This window comes from Mizuhopecten yessoensis, unplaced genomic scaffold (assembly GCF_002113885.1).
Source record: "Mizuhopecten yessoensis strain PY_sf001 unplaced genomic scaffold, ASM211388v2 scaffold5229, whole genome shotgun sequence".
Classification (NCBI taxonomy): domain Eukaryota; kingdom Metazoa; phylum Mollusca; class Bivalvia; order Pectinida; family Pectinidae; genus Mizuhopecten; species Mizuhopecten yessoensis.
In genome coordinates, this window is record NW_018405944.1 from 2,298,214 (window position 1) to 2,319,774 (window position 21,561).

The following is a 21,561-nucleotide window of genomic DNA, read 5'->3' on the forward strand; positions in this document are numbered from 1 at the left end:
CCGCCAGTCACTGGCTACACATCGTCTTTTACTCACTGTCTACACATCGTCCGTCCGTCACTGTCTACACATCGTCCGTCAGTCACTGTCTACACATCGTCCGCCAGACACTGTCTACACATCGTCCATCAGTCACTGTCTACACAACGTCTGTTACAGTCACTGTCTACATCGTCCGTCAGTCACAGTCTACACATCGTCCGTCAGTCACTGTCTACACATCGTCCGTCAGTCACTGTCTACACATCGTCCGTCAGTCACTCTCTACCCATCGTCCGTCAGTCACTGTCTACATCGTCCGTCAGTCACTGTCTACACATCGTCCGTCAGTCACTGTCTACACATCGTCCGTCAGTCACTGTCTGCACATCGTCCGTCAGTCACTGTCTATACATCGTCTGTTACAGTCACTGTCTAAATATCGTCTGTTACTCACTGTCTACACATCGCGGTCGTCCGTCAGTCACTGTCTACCCGTCGTCCGTCAGTCACTGTCTACACATCGTCCGTCAGTCACTCTCTGCCCATCGTCCGTCAGTCACTGTCTACATCGTCCGTCAGTCACTGTCTACACATCGTCCGTCAGTCACTGTCTACCACACCGTCCGTCAGTGACTGTCTATACATCGTCCGTCAGTCGCTGTCTACACATCGTCCGTCAGTCACTGTCTACCCATCGTCCGTCAGTCCCTGTCTACCACACCGTCCGTCAGTCACTGTCTACCACATCGTCCGTCAGTCCCTGTCTACACATCGCCCGTCAGTCACTGTCTACACATCGTCCGTCAGTCACTGTCTACCCATCGTCCGTCAGTCCCCGTCTACCACACCGTCCGTCAGTCACTGTCTATACATCGTCCTTCAGTCACTGTCTATACATCGTCTGTTACTCACTGTCTACACATCGCGATCGTTCGTCAGTCACTGTCTACCCGTCGTCCGTCAGTCACTTTCTACACATCGTCCGTCAGTCACTGTCTACCACCCCGTCCGTCAGTCACTGTCTACACATCGTCCGTCAGTCACTGTCTACAAATCGTCCGCCAGTCACTGTCTACACATCGTCCGTCAGTCACTGTCTACCACATCGTCCGTCAGTCACTGTCTACACATCGTCCGTCAGTCACTGTCTATACCTCGTCCGTCAGTCACTGTCTATACGGTTTTATTTATTATAATGATCGTAATTCATTGAAGTTGAGGATAAATGATAAACCTTAAAAAGGTCGAATCACGTTATGTTAATCACGTCACGAGATATGTTGGCAGTGACAGTCATTGTATACGCCCGCCAGTCACTGGCTACACATCCTCTTTTCCTCACTGTCTACACATCGTCCGCCAGTCACTGTCTACACATCCTTCATCAGTCACTGTCTACACAACGTCCGTCAGTCACTGTCTACATCGTCCGTCAGTCACTGTCTACACATCGTCCGTCAGTCACTGTCTACATCGTCCGTCAGTCACAGTCTACACATCGTCCGTCAGTCACTGTTTCCACATCATCCGTCAGTCACTGTCTACATATCGTCCATCCGTCACTGTCTACACATCGTCCGTCAGTCACTGTCTATACATCGTCTGTTACAGTCACTGTCTACATATCGTCTGTTACTCACTGTCTACCCATCGTCCGTCAGTCACTGTCTGCATCGTCCGTCAGTCACTGTCTACACNCACATCGTCTGTTACTCACTGTCTACACATCGTCCGTCAGTCACTGTCTACACATCGTCCGTCAGTCACTGTCTACACACCGTCCGTCAGTCACTGTCTATATATCGTCCGTCAGTCACTGTCTACACATCGTCTGTTACTCACTGTCTACACGTCGTCCGTCAGTCACTGTCTACACATCGTCCGTCAGTCACTGTCTACACAACGTCCGTCAGTCACTGTCTACCACACTGTCCGTCAGTCACTGTCTATACATCGTCTGTTACTCACTGTCTACACATCGTCCGTCAGTCACTGCTACCCATTCTCCGTCAGTCACTGTTTCCATATCGTCCGTCAGTCACTGTCTACACAACGTCCGTCAGTCACTGTCTTCAAATCGATGTATTTGTCAGTATATAAGACAAAACTGAACAAAAACTTGATGAAGCCAAAATATGCTTAATATATGAAATATTATCGTCAAATAATACAAAAGAACCGATGATCTTTTTTTAAGTCAGAGCTTTCAGATGACTCTTGTCATTTTTAGCAAAACAAGACGTCAAAAAGACGTTCCGACTCTAGTTCTTATGTCAAGGCATGTATTAAATAAAGACATGTCCATTAAAACCAGAGAGTCTAAGTATACATACTCACGATGGCAGTCTACTGACAGCCCTGCAACGGTACTTTATAAAAGATAACAGTCACACAAGTCGACAATATAAGGCCGAGGCTTTATTGCCATGCTCGCCCAATTGGCATTTATAGCAAAAGTCCAAATCAATTCAATCAACGAATTCATTGTCTCCACTTGAGACCACACGAATTCAATTAAATAGTCCCGAACACTTCCGGTCAAAATTCCGTCTCCATTTTAAGTAATAAGTAAGAGAATTCAAATGTTCAAATTCAAATATTCTATTCCAAGAGTAACGACTTGGGTTTTCCCAACGTTAACTATGAATCCTATATTATAAAGCACTCACATGCGCAATAGTCCTCGTAAATTGATAACATGTTCAAACCTATAGAAATGTAAATATTGACAGAATTTTGATATTTAATTATTTACATTCCGGTGTGCACGAAGATCTTCAACAAGCCATATACCTGATATTTACTGTGCGATTAATGTTAGTCGAAGTTTCGTCGGACAGACACCGCCTTACACAGTTCTCTCCGAAAATGTATCCATAGAACTCAAATGATCATCTCCAAACCAGATAAAACATGCCATACAAAACAAAACGGGGGAGCAACAATACATTCAGAACACCATATTTAAAGAGAAACATATTAATAGAGGGGAGGTAGAAAAGGGGGGGGGGGGGGGGGGGGGGGTCTTGACTGATCTATCAGTAGCCGAGACAGGATATGAAGATCGCGCATGCGCCCTTCGCGAATTAAGTTGCATTGGGTAATGACGTAATGTACATCACGGCGTTTACAAAACAAATTTCACGGAGACATACTTTGATAACATAATTTATTTGGAAAGAATAAAACTCGTAATTCACATGTATTCGTCCGCCATAAATTGGCTTATGCATGTAGCAACCTTTATATATAATAGTACACGAGCGCCGCCTGGTGTGTAGTGACGCGGTATACCTTCTCATAGTATATGTAATTTGTATTTAAGGATTGGTTGTCATATTTTTGACGTTTATTGGCGTGTAAACTACATCGGGCTTGCGATATATTGAAGGGTGCGCATTAGCGCACCATGTTAAATATATTGCAAGCCCAATGTAGTTTACACGCCAATAAACGTCAAAAATATGACAACCAATCCTTATATTTATATTCCAAACCAACAATATTAGTTGTGCAATGTTGCGAGTATAATTAATTGCTGTTTTAAAACTCTTATAAACACCGACTGGGTCAGCGGTAAATTGTTCGGAACAGCCGGGTAGTTTCGCATTTCACAGTCGTTGTCAAGGGCAACCAGGCCGACAAAAACAATAAACAAGAAAGTTCCACAGTAAACACATCAATTTAATAATAGATTTTTTTTATTTAAATGCATATATGTCAGTTACCAATTTGTATACTAACATGTGACCATTTTAATATATGTTGTGGTCATTTGGCGATTTAACTGTCATACAATAACATTTTAAGACACAACACAGCGGAACATCGCCACTTGGCGGTAATTAGGTCAGTATATCACTACACTGACCTAATCCCCGTTGTAGTTCATTGGAAAATATGTTACAATGGGACAAGTAGAGTTATCTAGGCCCTATGCAGTGCAAATGTAAATATATAAGTGTGCACTAGTGTACTTAACTTTCACAGTAACTTTACACTGCTGCGCTTTAACGTTTCCAGTTCTAAACAACTTGAACTAGAAACCCGTTTACGTGACTGGGAAATCATTTCTCTATCCCACTAAACGTGAAGGTGTGTTTACATCAATTGTTATCCTGTATCCAATAAACAGTCAAGCTCTTAATTCAGCCTCCGCTGATATGTTTTTTTTACATTTTATGTACCGTGCCACAGGTTACAATGTAACTGTGACGATTGAAACAGACACTTTCTTTGAGGTTAGGAGACTTAAAATTACCAGCAAATCAAACTTCATACTTAACGAGGTAAAATTGAACAACTAAAGGTTGAGTAAGACCAAAGATAATCTAATTTGTTGTATGATTCAGCAAAAAATATACCATTATGAAACAGTATGTAATCGACTTGTCGTTGTACTCTTGTTTAAAGTATTTCTTGGCACGCGGAGAACATCTCTACAAGGTTAAGTTATTCATTCCGTGTTCTTGAATACACAACGGCCCTTTTTATGTGCGAAATTTTCCCAAAGATTCAGACATCGTTTTGTGGTTTTGAATGAAATTTTGTCGAGTCCATAAAACAGTTCACATAAAAGATATAGGCATAGGGATTGCACGACGTTTTTTTAATTTCCATGCCGGTATATTTCAATTCCTACTCAAGTGGATTCAATGCAACTACCAATTGTAACTTGTTTCATTTGCCGATGAATTTGAACAGATTAGCATTGCCTGTGCGTATGATTTTGCGAAGGGAGATAACTATTGACATGTTTAAACAAAGATACCACTTGAGATTTCACATTTTTAGGTCACCTGAGCTTTGCTCAAGTGACCTATTCCAATCACTTTCCGTCAGTCGTCGTCCGTCGTCCGTCGTGCGTCGTGCGTAAACTTTTTACATTATCAACTTCTCCTCAAGAACCAGTAGATGGAATTTTTTCAAACTTGGTCAGAATCATCCTTGGTAGATGAGGCTACCAAATTGTAAAATTGGGATTCCTACCCCAACCCTAGGGGCCAGCGCAGGGCCCAAAAGGGAAAATTAACCAATATTTCAAAAATCTTCTTCTCCAGAGGTATTACAGTCATGTTCTCTGCATGGATGGAAAGATCATCAGGGGCTTTATTTAAATTGTAAATTTCAGGGCCCCCGATCTATCCGTTCTCCCTTGGGGAGGGGTAAAGTTTACTTTAGTTTATATAGGGAAACAACACTTTTAGGTATATTTTGACAATTTCTGTTGGAAATTATATTTACTTGGTCAGAATCATCTTTGGTGGATGACGGTATCACATTGTAAACTTGGAATTACTGCCCCATCACCAGGGGTTAGAGCGGGGCCCCAAAGGAAACATTTACAAATATTTTAAAATTCTTATCCTTTGATGACATGACAAGTATTGTATTTCACTTAGTTAACATGCTGATTTCCACATCACATCTAAACAATAAAATAAAGCTACCAGTACCTATGATATAACTCAGGTGACCGCTAAGGCCCTTGGGCCTCTTGTTTATTGAAGCAACACAAGAAATTGTTCAAACAACCAAAAACGAATCAACAAAATATTATCAGCTCACGGTTGCTAGCGAAGGTGACAAGTCTTGTACTGCCCTAAAATTTCTCCTTCCAGCTACCCATTCTGCCTTGTGTAAGTAGGCAACCCCCGGTACAGTTCGTTACAAATGTCTGAAATACAGGGACACATATCATTCCATAACTGATATGACTCACAGTACACATAAACAAACATACATGTATACACATATGCTATACTGATATATAGGTCACAATACACATACACAACATTTATACACATATGATATGCTGATATGGGTCACAGTACACATAAACATACATTTATAAACATATGATATACTGATATGGGTCACAGCACACATAAACATACATGTACATGTTTGTTTATGTGTACTGTGACCCATATCAGCATATCATATGTGTATAAATGTTGTTTATGTGTATTGTGACCTATATATCAGTATATCATATGTGTATACATATATGTTTATGTGTACTGTGACCTATATCAGTATATCATATGTGTATAAATGTTGTTTATGTGTACTGTGACCTATATCAGTATATTATATGTGTATAAATGTTGTTTATGTGTATTGTGACCTATATATCAGTATAGCATATGTGTATACATGTATGTTTATGTGTACTGTGACCTATATCAGTATATTATATGTGTATAAATGTTGTTTATGTGTACTGTGACCTATATCAGTATATCATATGTGTATAAATGTATGTGTATGTGTGCTGTGACCCATATCAGTATATCATATGTGTATGTGTATTTCAGAAATTTGTAACGAACTCTTGTTGTAAATCGATGTCCCGTCTTATACGAAGTACAGTCGATCAGCCAAATGTCATATTAAATGTTTCGTACTTTCAAACTACGTCTGGTTTCCTTTGTAATTCGACATTCAATAATGCCGCTTCACATTCCAGAAGATGTAGAACCTTGAAATTAAGCGTCTCTCCACTTCGAGCTAATAAAAAGATGGCTGCCGTAGACTTGCAGCTGAGCCTGTGCACCGCGTCTAGACATTATTCTTCCTCGATGATGCATCAGCAATTTTGATATCTTAAGAATTCGTCAGCAAAAAAAATATATTACATTTAAATTATGGTTTTGTGTTTTGTTTCTACATATTGTATTGAACTATCAACGTACACCATCATGTTGTATGATGGTCCTTCAATGACGGACTATATTTTTTTTACATTACGTCAATATATGTTTTACGTAGACTTGCACAAGCTCCAGAACCTGTAACAAACGATCAGAATGGACTTCACAAGTTCCAATTATTGAAAAAAAGTGTTGATTGAAATATAAGGATTGAATCTTTCTTTGGTCGATTTCATGGGGTGATGAGTTATGTTGGTCTTGAAACAAATTCAACATGGACTGCGAAATGAACGCAAATCGATTTGATATGGATGAAACCGATTTGCGTTCATACCGGCATGAACATTTAAAAAACGCAGTTCAATCCATACATTTAAATTTTTACTATATAACAATCGTTTAACTTTATCTATTTATTCTTAAACTATTTATTTATTTACTACATTGTGTATATGCGTCGTCCTTTAAACGACATTGGCGGAGCAGCCCTATTTAACTAAAATTGGCGCCAATAATTAACCGTAGTCATTAACGTTTGACACATGGACATTCTCCATGTTATCCGAAGCGAAGTGATAAGACTCTCATTGAACTTATAACGTCGTAAGTACACTACGTGTTACGTCACGAGAGTTTCTGCTTTCATACTCAAATAATATGCAATGCTGCTGGTGATATTTATATAGTGGGTTGCAGCACAAATGTAAATATATAGTTATGAATCGTAATGAAAAGTTTTATTTGGGTTACACATCATATATCGTAGCAATCGAGAACCGTCGGCAATTTCCGTAAAAGGGCATTTTTGTGCGCTATTATAATCATTGCTTATTAATGAAGAACTCTTCAGGAAAGGAGTTAAATGTTACAGTAAAGCAGCATTATCCTTAACAACAGTGCCGTCCAATCTAATTAAAATTATATCTTTACATCGCTCCCGTTTACTGATATGTCGCGTTGAAGATCAAACAACATCCCATAAAGGGTCACGTCAGAGGTCAACATGAATACATTATCGTATTTATAACAAGCCAATCAAAACGCGACATAACTCTTTCTTTCAACCAATCAGAAAGCAGGACCTGTAGCATTTAATGCAGACACCTCGTAGCCCAAAATCCACTTTTTCGTCTGGTCCAGTGATAGTTTGAATATTGCGAAGCCTGTCATTGGTTAATTTTAGTTTCAGGTTGTTAAACTTTTTAACGACAACATCACCAGAAGAGGAAGTCTCTCTTATTTCAAAGCAAAATCCACAAATTGTACAAACGTTGTCTTGTAGATAGACACGGCGTGGTGTCATGGGCGCCGCCATTTTCGATGCTCATTTGACACCTCTCGGTCTTTTATCATAGCAAGTGTGTTCCGAAATCATTACATCATCACTTACAGAAATGCGTAAGCTCTCATCTGATTGGTTAATGCAAAGGTCGCCTGAACATGACCCTCTACGGGATGTTGTTAGATCTTCAACGCGACATATCAGTAAACGGGAGCGATGTGAAGATATAACTTTAATTAGATTGCAGTGCCGTCTACACGACGATATGTCCAAATAATTCTCTGCATTATAATTAGTTGGTTTGCTGAATATTGTTTTGACTAAGCAGATCTAGGGGATTCACTTATTCACTAAATATTGTTAGAAAATGATCATCACAACAGCTACTGTCTATTCCACTTACAGGTCTCTTGTGGTCATCATTTAATGCATTGTTGAAACAGACTTTCACGACCCTTACCATTTTCTACTCGCAGAGTTATTTACGGAAACCTCCAGACAAGCTGCAGTCTAAACCGACTTGGAAATGAGGCCTCATGGCCAGTCGCCCAAAGGCTGGTTAGAGTGAACCAGAGGTTCAGGAAATTTTAAATATGATTACAACAAAACAGAGAACACCTGTCCTGATATCATTTTCTGCTATGGATTTGCTGAGACAAATAAGATTGATGTATTTTGAGGATTTAGTTTGCTTTGATAGCACTTCCTTCTCACTGACACTAATTTGAATGTTTCACTAATCACTGCACAAAATTAGCCAATAACCAAACTTTGAGCAACCAGGACCAGATCTTCATTTATTACAACGTCTTACTCAAATGCATTTTTTATCAGATTTACTTGTATTTTCTATGGATAAGTGCAACGAAGTAAAAAATATATATATAAAGTATGACAACAAATTATTTTGAATGAACCAACTCCCATGTGGATACGTTAGGGAGCGGGTCCTGACAAGGCCTTGGTAGTATCGGAGGACAAGGGTTACAACAAGAAATGGTTTTAGGTTTGTTTTCTGTTTGAAAAATTAGAAGATTCACCTGCGTACAAAATATACCAGCGTATAGGCAGCTACGCGCCTGAGTCTCCAGATGAATTGCGATGGTTGACTGTCAAAGGTCAAGACGGTTTGAATAAGGAACCATACTTTTCTGTTAAATCACCGAGCGCGTCATTAGCATTGTTCACCAATACACGAAGGCTGTACAGGAAGATATCGTGGCAGAGATAAGTGCACAAAGGTCACTCTTTATGAACTGTCACGATTCGATGACTCTTGGAAACCGTCTGTGAATTTACATAGCACGGTGCAATATAACGTTTATGAAAAAAAAAAATGAAACTATGGCATTACATAATCCAGAAAAATGAATTAAACAATAAAAAAACAAATATAACAAACGCGTAAATTAGTCTGGAATCTTTGTTTTAATCTTTTCCGAAGCGTCGATATGAAGGCAACAATATCTATAGTTTTATAAAATATATTATTAAAACATTATTTTAGCTAACTGTATAAAAATATGGGGGAAATATAAGTATAAGAAAACTTAAAATATCGTCCGAACAATATGTTCAAAGAACTTGAGTAAACACACTGAAAAAGCATTCATTGTAAACGTTCAAAGCAGTACTCAAAAAAAATCTTTGCATGTAGTTAATCTACGTAGCTTTTGGACGCTTCTTCTACAAAAAGAAGTTTTCCTTCTTATTTTCGGTAATAATTTTACCATAAGAAACGTATAATATCTAACGTGATGGTTAAAAGTCGAGGATTTTCAGGGTGTATAAATAGAAAATGGTATGCCGGATTCCGGAATAGGAAGTCGTTTATCGCCATCCAAATGGTTGAACCGGTTGGACCAGACTTAATATGGTTCGTTAATTATGAAATAACGTCGGACTTAGTAATCTGATGCTGCTTTCAGGCGATTCTTCACAAAGCCTTGTAAGGCCTGCATAAACTTTTGCAGGTCCGACAGGATTTATACCAAAAAATGGTACATTTAAAAACACACGAACCGGTTGTTCAGCATAAACGAACATGCCCTAGGCTTCCGGAAATAACTTAGGGCTGAGCATCTCATCTACAGATTGATATTTGAGTGTAAATTGTTGTATACAAAGAACAAATCTATTACGAAAGCTGAAAATAATGCCAGGAAAATAACAAAGACAGACTGTTAGGAGTCTAATGTGTTAAGAGATAAATAAAAAAAAGGCAAAGATTATGACTTATATCCATTCGAGTTATTTTTAAGTTTGATCTACGAACTTCCTCGAGGAAGAACGAATTAAATTGCGAGAATGGACAAAAATCAAAACCAAATATCACGAGTCGATAATTCTGTTTCTCCCATAATCCAACTTGTAAAATTAAAGACCGCGTGTCGTCACGACGCGCGTTATATATCACACTTTGAAATCATACCAAAATTAAACCCTGCATTTCAGACTGATGAAACCTTAGGTCGCCACGGAGAAACTGGTAAGTAAGTTTACGATTCAGAATAAAATTAATTTCTTTTCTAGCACGCGATACTTCATCGCAATCCATATGTCACTTTTATCTATTTGTGCCGAGCCTCTCGGGTACTATATATACTTATCTTGCTATATAGTTTCTGGAACCAGAAAAATTATACTACAATGTGTAATATTTTGGTTACAGCAAAGACATTTAATATCAAATAGACATGTCCTTTCGCAGAATCAACGCTCATTTTATGGAGTCAACTTATCCATTTGATATGAGATTTTTTATTACATGTAAAATACCGGAAAGGGAACGAATTTCATAAAAAAAATCACATACGTAACAGTACGATCTACACTTATGCAATGTTATTTACATTTCAACTTGACTTAGACTCAATATACCTACTTAAAGTTACATGAAGTTCGATATTGTATAAATTATACTTGGTTTTTTTTATCAAAATGGCAAAAAATGTATAAAAAATGATTGGATCCTGTTGATTTGAGATCTAAGGAGGTATAAAAACTTGACGGGTCTTTATACAAATTTAATTAACTGTGTAACTGTATACCCTATAAACCTCAACAGACAGGATTCAATCTTAAAAACAAACAAACAAAAAACAGCACCATTTGTACGACGTTGTGACAACCCATAATAAAAACAAACAAAACAAAAAGTATGTTCTGTCAACACGCTCTAAATATGAATGAGTATGTGGATGCGGATGGACGTATAGCTGTGAATTTATAAAATGGTCCTTCAAAAAAACAAGGTATTACAGTGTATTACACTAGTACATTCTGTATAACAATGTATTACACCAGTATAACAATGTATTACACCAGTATAACAATGTATTACACCAGTATCACAATGAATTACACCAGTATAACAATGTATTACACCAGTATAGCATTGTATTACACTAGTATCACATAGTATTACACCAGTATAACAATGAATTACACCAGTATAACAATGAATTACACCAGTATAACAATGTACTACACCAGTATAACAATGTATTACACCAGTATAACAATGTACTACACCAGTATAACAATGAATAACACCAGTATAACAATGTATTACACCAGTATCACATAGTGTTACACCAATGTAGCATTGCATTACACCAGTATCACATAGTATTACACCAGTACTGCATTGCATTACACCAGTATCACATAGCATTACACCAGTATAGCATTGTATTAAACTAGTATCACATAGTATTACACCAATATAGCATTGCATTACATCAGTATCACATAGTATTACACCAGTACAGCATTGTATTACACTAGTATCACATAGTGTTACACCAATATAGCATTGCATTACACCATTATCACATAGTATTACACCAGTATAGCATTGTATTACACTAGTTTTACATAGTATTACACCAGTACTGCATTGCATTACACCAATATCACATAGTGTTAACCAATACAGCATTGCATTACACCAGTATCACATAGTATTACACCAGTATAGCATTGTATTACACCAGTATCACATAGTATTACGCCAGTACTGCATTCCATTACACCAATATCACATAGCATTACACCAGTAAGGATTGCATTACCCCAGTATCCCATAGTATTACACCAGTATAACATTGTATTACACTAGTTTTACATAGTATTACGCCAGTACTGCATTCCATTACACCAATATCACATATCACATGTTCTGTCAACACGCTCTAAATATGAATTAGTATGTGGATGCGGATGGACGTATAGCTGTGAATTTATAAAATGGTCCTTCAAAAAAGCAAAGTATTACAGTGTATTACACTAGTATAACAATGTATTACACCAGTATAACAATGTATTACACCAGTATCACATAGTGTTACACCAATATAGCATTGCATTTCACCAGTATCACATAGTGTTACACCAATATAGCATTGCATTTCACCAGTATCACATAGTGTTACACCAATATAGCATTGCATTACACCATTATCACATAGTATTACACCAGTATAGCATTGTATTACACTAGTTTTACATAGTATTACACCAGTACTGCATTGCATTACACCAATATCACATAGTGTTAACCAATACAGCATTGCATTACACCAGTATCACATAAAATTATACCAGTATAGCATTGCATTACACCAATATCACATAGTATTACACCAGCTTAACATTGTATTATACCAATATATGCTTGCATATCCGCAAATAAGTCGTTTTAATCAAATTGCAAAAATAAATAAACTCTAATAATAGAATATCAGTTTTGATAAACTTGCATAGATACATCAATAAAAGGATCCATACTTCACTGTAGTCTATGAACAACACTAGAGAGTCCACTAGTTTTGCTTTACACCGTAACTTCCCCTTAATGTCGTTTTGGTTATAGCTCTAACGCAAATGGGCCAGGACACGCTCGTTGACTAGGTACATGTAGCTAAGTTGGTTTGGCGAATGGATAACAAGTTGTGGTCTTGGGTTCGAATCATAATCTAACCCGATTCACTCAGAACACTGTTGCGGATGATATTTTGTTCATTACACGAACATTATTATTTTTTTAACAAACACCCCAAAGGCTTGGTTTTCATATATCTTTTTACAGTGGTACGGGGATCCTTACAATACATCACATAGAAAGGTACAGAACACTAACCTCAGTTAAATAGTTTCCTAGGTAAGGGAATTTCAAGAAACTGGGATCGGACGTATCTTGGGGTAATTTGAATTTTAGAAAGCGTGGAAGTTGTAAATACGAATGATCTTGCTATATTTATAAATGCAGTGATCTAATCCTATGATTACCGAGCATGGTTGTTGTTTTTACATTTTTCTGTAAACTCTTTATTGAGTCATATGTACTTCAAACATATCAAAGCTATGTGAGTTATTTGTATGAGATCATAACTGCCATGATGATCGTGACGTCATCACATTAGTGACGTAGTAATCATACATCATACTTGAAAAGCTATAAAACGATGTTCATTTTAAAGTATCAAGCGATTATAAAATCTATCAAAAAATATAAAAACAAGTATTTGACTAATGGTCCCATAATTCCGGACAGGGTTGCAGAAATAATCATCAAACGCACTTTTGCGCGAAATAATGTTATGTCTGCACCCTGTTTAGAATGAATTGATGATGCAAATATCGACTTTATTATAAAAGGACAAACACTATTTGGATCTGACCAATCTTCAATAGGTTCTCTGCTTAATTCAATTCTTTATTTGTTTAACGAGGATTACGAACAGCCCAAGTGCTACGATCGATCGAGTCGCTTTCTCAAAATGCCCTCTGTGTAAAATAAAACAAAACAAAAACACGACAATAATCTGGATAATGATTATATGTTTTGGCATGTTTAACATGTTTATGGCGCGCATATTAATAGACCGTTAGTAAATAAAATAAACAAAACAATTGAACAGGTACTTTACTGGACGTAATATTGGCGCCAGGTTCGGGTAAATGACGAGTAGCTAGTTGCCTTTTTTCAAACACCTATTTTCGCGGCAGATATACCAAAAATTAATTTCCTATTTATAAAGCTGTATTTCATTCATACAGATTGCTTTGTTATCTATATCAACAAAGAATTTTGTTCAATATATATGTACACGTAATTAGATTAGTTATCTAAGTCCGTGATATGTACATGTACTACTGCAGTACAGCACTAACCAAACCAACCAGACAACTTCCGGTAAATATAAAATCGGGACTTCCGGAAAATATAACATCCGGAACGAAATATACTAGTGTACACAACTAACAAAACAACCAGACAACTCCCGGAAACAAATATAAAATCCGGAATGAAGAAAAGTGGATTTTTATGGTACGCGTTAAAAATAACTCAAGCTGCCCTCATTATTACACGTGTTCCTGTTATTTCTAATATGGCAAACATATAATAAAGCTCTCCGGAATTCGATCATAAAACATACTTTACCTCTACAACTCACGAAAACAGACGGCTTTACTCATGTAAATAATTATCGCGTTATTTAAAGATCTCAATCTTTCCAAGAATTTAAATACTCCCTAATGCATCATATTGGAAGTGTAATAGGTCTGATGCGAAGTGAACGTGCTTCCGCTGGGGATCGAACCAGCGACCGTATATCTTCTTCTCCCACGCTTTACCACTGAGCTGACGAATCCCCACGACACCATGTACAATACACATCTTTTACACCACTCCCCACTTTTTCATTTTTCCCATGCTTGTGGATGATTCAGAAAATAATACATACGCTGTTTTCCACTGCGTGATTTGTAAGAGGCGACTAATGTGAGCACCCTCTGCAGAATCGGGGATTTGCTTTTTAGGTATTGGGATCCTTTGTTTTCTTCTTTCGAACATATCTTGTTGGCCTTAAATGACAAAATATCGCTTTTGGCTTAAGTATCTACCGTGCGGCAAGTCGAGAAAAGTTATGAGTTTTGTTCCTTGACCGAAAGACAGAAATGCTATGGAGATATCACTAACAGACAATTAGCCTAAGGTATATGTAACATTAACAACGACTTGTTTGTATATTCAATGGTTTGGTTACAGTTACAGCATGATTGTGATGACATTTTGTATTATGCTATCTTAAACAATAAATAGGTATTTCAATAGCTTCCTAAAACTGCATCGATCCCTTTTAGTATCATCTTTTCGTAAATACATTAGCAACTATGCCTGTGAATCGTCAGGTACTTATAAATAACCCAATCTTTGGGTTTACATGAAGTTACACCCCATTAAAGTGTTTGAAATGATGTCGATATGTTACGTGGTGTAACTTCAAAGCGAAGTTTGAAGTTACCTTTAGTATTTGGACGTTAAAGATATAGCAGTGTCTCTGTAAATTGTTATTCAAACATAAAAACTGTAGAGTGGAGTCCAGAGTCGGGAATTAGAAGGGAGCAACACGTGCACACAGGGACAAGACGTGTTTGGAATATTTAGTGGAGGACAACGTTTTTGAGTTAAAGCACGTGCAGGAAAAAGTCATCAGAGCGCTAATGTTCCAAGACGTTTTGACGTTGAGGATTTGTACTCGAAAGAAGTGAACCGTTGATAAGCAATATATCACTTGTATGCAGCTGAAGCAGGTTTCGACAGAGTTTCAGGGAAGATGTCGACGAGGTGAAACTATTAGGTAGTCAAACCGGCGGGGAGAAAGACGGGACAGAGGGGCACACGGGAAAAAGGAGACATCACTTAAAGACAGAAGTGACTGGCAGATACTACAAATACATGTACCTAGGGAAGAACTGCTGAAAGGAAGGAGTAAGTAAGAGAAGAAAAGACAAAAGTTCCAAAAGACGCAACTGTGGCAGCAGCTCAACTTTAATTTCTTCTTTGATCCCGTTAAGAAGACACATTCGAAAATCCCCTATTATGTGGTGGGGGTACCACATAAATTCCCGCCAACGATCTTTAAATTTGTAATGCTTCGAAACCCGCTTGGTGATGAGACACGTTTTATTGTCGTGACGATAGAGACAATATGTAGGCACAGCCTAGTGTATTCATATATCCAAATGCTATTAATACAGTTAGGAATGACATTGTTCCCTCCCCCCTTCAGCTCTATACAACGTCTAAGTCTATTCCAGTATACTGTATTGAAGATGAGGAGATAAACGCAAGCATTTATATCAAATAGTAAAATATGAAGCGCTCAATATATATATATTCCTTTTTCATTCCTCTCTCATTCACATTTCTTATATTTTCATACCGTTTGTTGTTCGTTTTTGCTACCATGGCTATAACGATGAGGTATTAGCGTAATATGTTACTATGTGTAGACCTGCTGCTAATATATTCAGGAGTTGCTGTTATTCAACATTACAGAAAAAGTGTAAAAATATATCAACAAAATCTGTAACGATTTGGTTTGATGGTCACGCGCATGTAAAATATAATATACATTAACACAATTTTAACACGTCGAAACTTGTAAGCCTCGTTTTCAGTTTGTGGACATTCTGGTTATTTTATACAGCAATATTACCACCAAACACTGTTATCAGAATGACTATGGCGAACCCAATGAGAAGGCCAAGATTCTGTAGGACAAACACGACGCGAGTACTGTCCTGTCCTATGTTTTCTGCTTGATTGGCCTGGTTATTCATTTCTGGAATCTACAAAAAATAAAAACAATATTTCATTGCCGTGGTAAGTAAATGTACTAACAGATATATGTTTACAGGGAAATCAGGATCGGTCATTATTATTTATTGAGTAAAGGTTAAGAGTCCAAGCGCAATGTGTTAAACAGAGTTTCAATTTTGGCATTTTTTCTGATTTGACGTTACTTGCCCACTTAATTTGCGAGGAGTTATTTACAATGCAAATATTTATCATAATTTCTCTAAGAAAAGAAAACACAAACCAAACAAAAATGTATTAAATTAACGATTAAAAAATCGCCCTTATCCGCTTCGGCGCTTCAAACCTCTTAATTATAGACAGGAAGGGGTTTTCAGCGCCCTTTCGTTTCTTTGCATTGATATAGATGGAAAAATTAATTAAACAGGAATATATTTTGTTCAATGCTTGCATCAATTAGAAAAATGCGTTGGGGATTTCTCTACGTTGAACACAAGGTATGATAACATCTCTGTTACTTACCATATCAGCAAGGGCTATATAAACAAAGAGGCCCCCAGCAAAGGCAAAAATGTATGTGTTTGCGTCCGTGTTCTCTCCAACGACGACCCCTATTATGAGGCCCATGTATATCGTCACAGCAGCCAGAAAGTTGAGGAATAAAGCTCGTTTGATTGTCATTCCAGAATGCAAGAGAATGGCTATATCACCTGTTGAATATATATATTATACATTTATCACATGGCAAAAACAAATAAAAAGATGTATTATGATTCTTCTCATTAGTGTGTCTTGTGATTTTGTGGTCACTTACCGAGATCTCGATGATTTGAGGACGTGATATTAGTTTATTTGACTTAGATTGACATTGCGGATGTCATCGTAGAATCAAAAGACGTCTATTTTTCAGGAACACCTGGTCTTCTTCTCCTCGTACTTTTTAAAAGGGTTCCATCTAAATATTTCCTTTGTTCATGTTTTACCGAAGTTTTATCGATTTTTATGTTGACATTTTATAGTTGTTTTATGTAGAATAAATTATTATGTCTGTTTCTGTCTAAATGAAAAATTTCCTCTTAATACAAATACATGTACATAAATAAAGTGCCTTTCCTTGTTTATTTGGAAAATTTCTTTTTTTTATTACAAATACATGTATATTTGGAAAAAAAATCATGGAAAAATGAGTGTTCGTTTATTTGAAGGCAATCCTTTTAATACAAATATACAAAATATAGTGCCTACTTTCGTCTATTTCATGTTTAATAAAACAAAAATATAAAACATAGTGTCTGTTTCTGTCTACTTAGAAAGATTACGTTTAAGGATATTTTGAAATCAGATTTTTTCATGGGGCCCAAAGTTGGAAATGCAAAATGTGTGACTCATTTGGTCATACACAGCCTGGTTCGTGTGAGAAATCCTCAGAAGGGGATATGGAGTTTTTGGAGCACTTTGTACTTTACAATCTTTCGGTCTCTATCACGAAACACTTAACAATGTCTTTATTACTCACATGTAATACAAACTTTTCACCGATATAAATTAAGGATTCCTTTCCCATTTAACTGTGGTTTTTGTTATATAAAGTAACCTCCCCTTTATGTTTTTCTTCGGATATGAATACAGCACAGTTGGACCAGGCCATTTCCGTTTACCAGGTAGCTCAGTCTATTAGAGCGATAGTAAAACAATCAGTTCGAAACCAGGTCTGATTCCGCTTCCGTAGATTATATTTTATTTCTTATTTCTTATTTCTCATAAAGGGTTTCGCAAGGTATGTTTTTCTTTTCAGAAATGATTTATCTAAGCTAATGTCTTGTCAGAAAAAAGAGTGTACAGTGCGTAGTAACGGGTTAAAGCAGTAGTACAAGTATATTACTTAGATGTATCTTAAAAATCGATAGTCACCATTCCTTTCCTAAATAAGTTTATTTTCTTTCAAATGTTGTAACTATATCTAATACTTTAAGATTGCCAAGTTTATCTTTTGTGAATTTTACCTTAAACTAATAAACAATGTTGACATGTTGGTAACCCGTCCCTGGGGTTTCAATTTTCCAATATGCAGTTAGATAATATAAATAAGATGGTACAAATTGAGTCGGATTCCTCATCTTATGCTACCCTATAGAAAAGGATCTAAAAAAAACACTGCCTAAAATGTAAGTATGAATAGGAAACTGATTTTTACGGCATGACTCAAACTTTGATAAATCGTTTTTGAAAAATTAAGACGAAATTAACAAACAAAAAAATTCAACAATCGTGCCATGATTTTAAAAATATCAGCGTCACCAGGAACAATGAACTTTAAATGGATTTCTAACCAATTGAGCTATCTGGTCAGCGGAGGTGTTCCGGCAAAAAACTCGCTAGTTGTATCCAAACCGAAACGCAAGGGAGGATACTGTATCAACGCAAAACCCGCAGGAATTATTTACGTGTACGTACCCAGCTCGTGCGGCAGTTCCTCAGTGAGGATAGCTAGCGATACACTGACTCCCAAAGCCACATTCTCCGTGTAAGCAGCTCCCATAGCGAGGCCGTCCGAAATGTTGTGTAAAGCGTCACCAAGGAGGAGTGTCCATGCCACAGTGGCCACTTCACCTTTAGCCCCGTGTGAGTGGCCATGGACATCGTTTTTCTGTAATGACTCGCCTTCTGATAAGTCAATATCTTTACTCTAAAAATAAATATATGAGTGAAATATCAACAAAATAATTACATGAAACACATTTTAATTTGTTTAATATACAGAGGTCGATATAAGCACTTCTCAGTAACAATCTATTTATTTATGGCTTAACCTCCTTACAACGACTGCATGTTTTTAAATAATAGGTGGCGGTATAACGATTTTACACTTACATGAGCTGATTTTGAAACGAATGTTATACGTTATTGATTTATATGTTGAATTACCAGTTTGTTTATTGAATTTTTATAATCACTTTCTATTATTTCTTTTTCATGTTTTCATGCGGTAGGTCATACACAGTTTCGGTATTTATTTGTGGTTGAGTATAAAGCATAAACAAATATTATGAAACTTATTAATTTAAATTATTGATTTTTTTCAGATTTTTGTGTTTGTTGGTTGATTTTATTTTGTTTGTCTATTGCTATTATAATTTTGTTTATTTCACGTTGTAGGCCACACAGCGACAGTATTGATATGTGACGGAGAACGAGTACGAAACAGAAGCTGAAGCAATACCTTGTTGAGTGAGTGACGACTCACCTTTTTCTTGTTTTTTGCTCGCCAGTTGATGCATCGTTCCACCAGAAAGAAAACGTAAATACCAGCAATTGCAGTGATTAGTTTCCATTTGTAGTCGGGGATTGGGCTGTCTGCTCCCGTAATACCCAGAGACTGCAAATAGGAAAGTTTAAGATAAACATTTCTATGTATATTGAATAATAAATCGTGAATTTGAATTAAAAAATCGTACTTACCGAGAACCAAGCCACTCTTATTTTATGAGGTCCAAAATGCAAACTACATACCACTGGTATGCGATTCAACACCTGTATATTCTCTATAAAGGATATTGAATGGTTTCCCCTTGTTTTATAGTTTACTTTTGAATTTCATATCTGTTTTATGTATGGCGGAATTTTTCACGAGAGCGTAGCACGAGTGAAAATATCGGAATACTCTGCCACACTAGTGACATAAATATGATATCTAACAGTAAACCATAATTTTTTGTTTATTGAATACATATTAAACCTACCTACAACGTCAAAAGTTCAGCTAGAGATACCATAGAGTCAGTTTGGCGTAATGCTTATTCTATTGACATCAAACCTGACAACAAGGCTGTGTGTCATTTTGATTGAGCTTATCAACAAATTCCTCAGTTTTTTCTGCTATTTTGTGGTAGGATTGGTGAATGGTTTGATTCGAATCAAAGATAAACCATAACAAGAACTTATTCTACCGTCGAGTCATCTGCATCTGTTAAGAAGTGCCATTATGATTTGTCAATTTCCAAACCAATACTTTCACAGTAGAAGAATATCCCTTTCGAAGTCCGTCACAGTATGAAAGATATCGTCTTGATCAAGTTGACAGAATTCTGAATTTCACTTGCAGAAAAAAAATATAAATTCTTACATTTGCCATTATTAAACTGATTAAATTATTAAAGTAAAAACAAAAATAAAACGAAATCAATTTCATTGGTTCTGCATTTAATTTTACTTGAAACTGTTACATAGTTTTGAGGAGGAAGATTCAAAAAGAAGGAAACGGAAGCAAATCGATCAGAGACAGGTAGGCTTAATATAAAGCAAGCATTATTCACTCAATCAAATTTAATTTCCAACCTGTAAAAGAGAGTCGTTTGGATAACATTAGAATATCGAGGGAATAATTTGTAAAATCCCCTTTAGTTCAAGAAATTGAATTCCAAAAAGCTATACAGATAATCGAAAACAAGTTAAATTCACAAACACAAATCTGCGTCGCTTATTACAACATAACCCGATCTGAATTAATATCGGTCAGGTGAATCTTCAAATAATCATTTGTATTTTATTGCTTAACCACGCACCTTGAATTCAAAGCACGTTCAAAGTATTATTGTGAATTCATTAAGCTCTCCTATTATAGAAATAAAACCACGTTTAAAAGCGTTTATGACACATCACGTATTAAACTAGAACACTGACAGGTCAGTAATGGCACCCGTCTTGTGGCAATATATCTCCAATAATCATCAAGAAGCAATCTGCCCATAAAGCTGAGCTTGACGTTTGATATGTGGACTTAAAAAAGAATCGCAAGGAAGCAAAATATACATTTTACATGTACTATGATGTGAGTCTTGTTTCCTTCCACCTCCATATTTGCTGGGCTAACAGAAATGTAAATACCGGTGCAATACTCATTTGTTAGCTTTGATTTGTTTTATTTAACCTTATATACCTCCTCCATCAAGAGCCAGGGTCAAAGTCAGAGATCCACTTTGTCTTTGACCTTTGGACCCAAATGACCTTGACCATTAACCCAGTGACCCTGA

At 36.7% G+C, this 21,561-nt stretch overlaps 1 protein-coding gene across 1 annotated transcript in view; it reads right to left on the reverse strand.

Annotated features, from left to right (window-relative positions):
- Positions 1–13,831: 13,831 nt before the first annotated feature.
- LOC110450465 (zinc transporter ZIP14-like) overlaps positions 13,832–21,561 on the reverse strand; it is a 21,680-nt gene continuing 13,950 nt past the window's right edge. Inside the window, exons 5-8 of the mRNA XM_021498009.1 lie at positions 19,776–19,907; positions 18,986–19,217; positions 17,054–17,241; positions 13,832–16,563 (exon numbers count right to left, since the gene is read on the reverse strand). Of these exons, the coding sequence (XP_021353684.1) occupies positions 16,414–16,563; positions 17,054–17,241; positions 18,986–19,217; positions 19,776–19,907 (702 nt within the window). The 3' untranslated portion in view covers positions 13,832–16,413. The remainder of the gene's footprint in view (positions 16,564–17,053; positions 17,242–18,985; positions 19,218–19,775; positions 19,908–21,561) is intronic.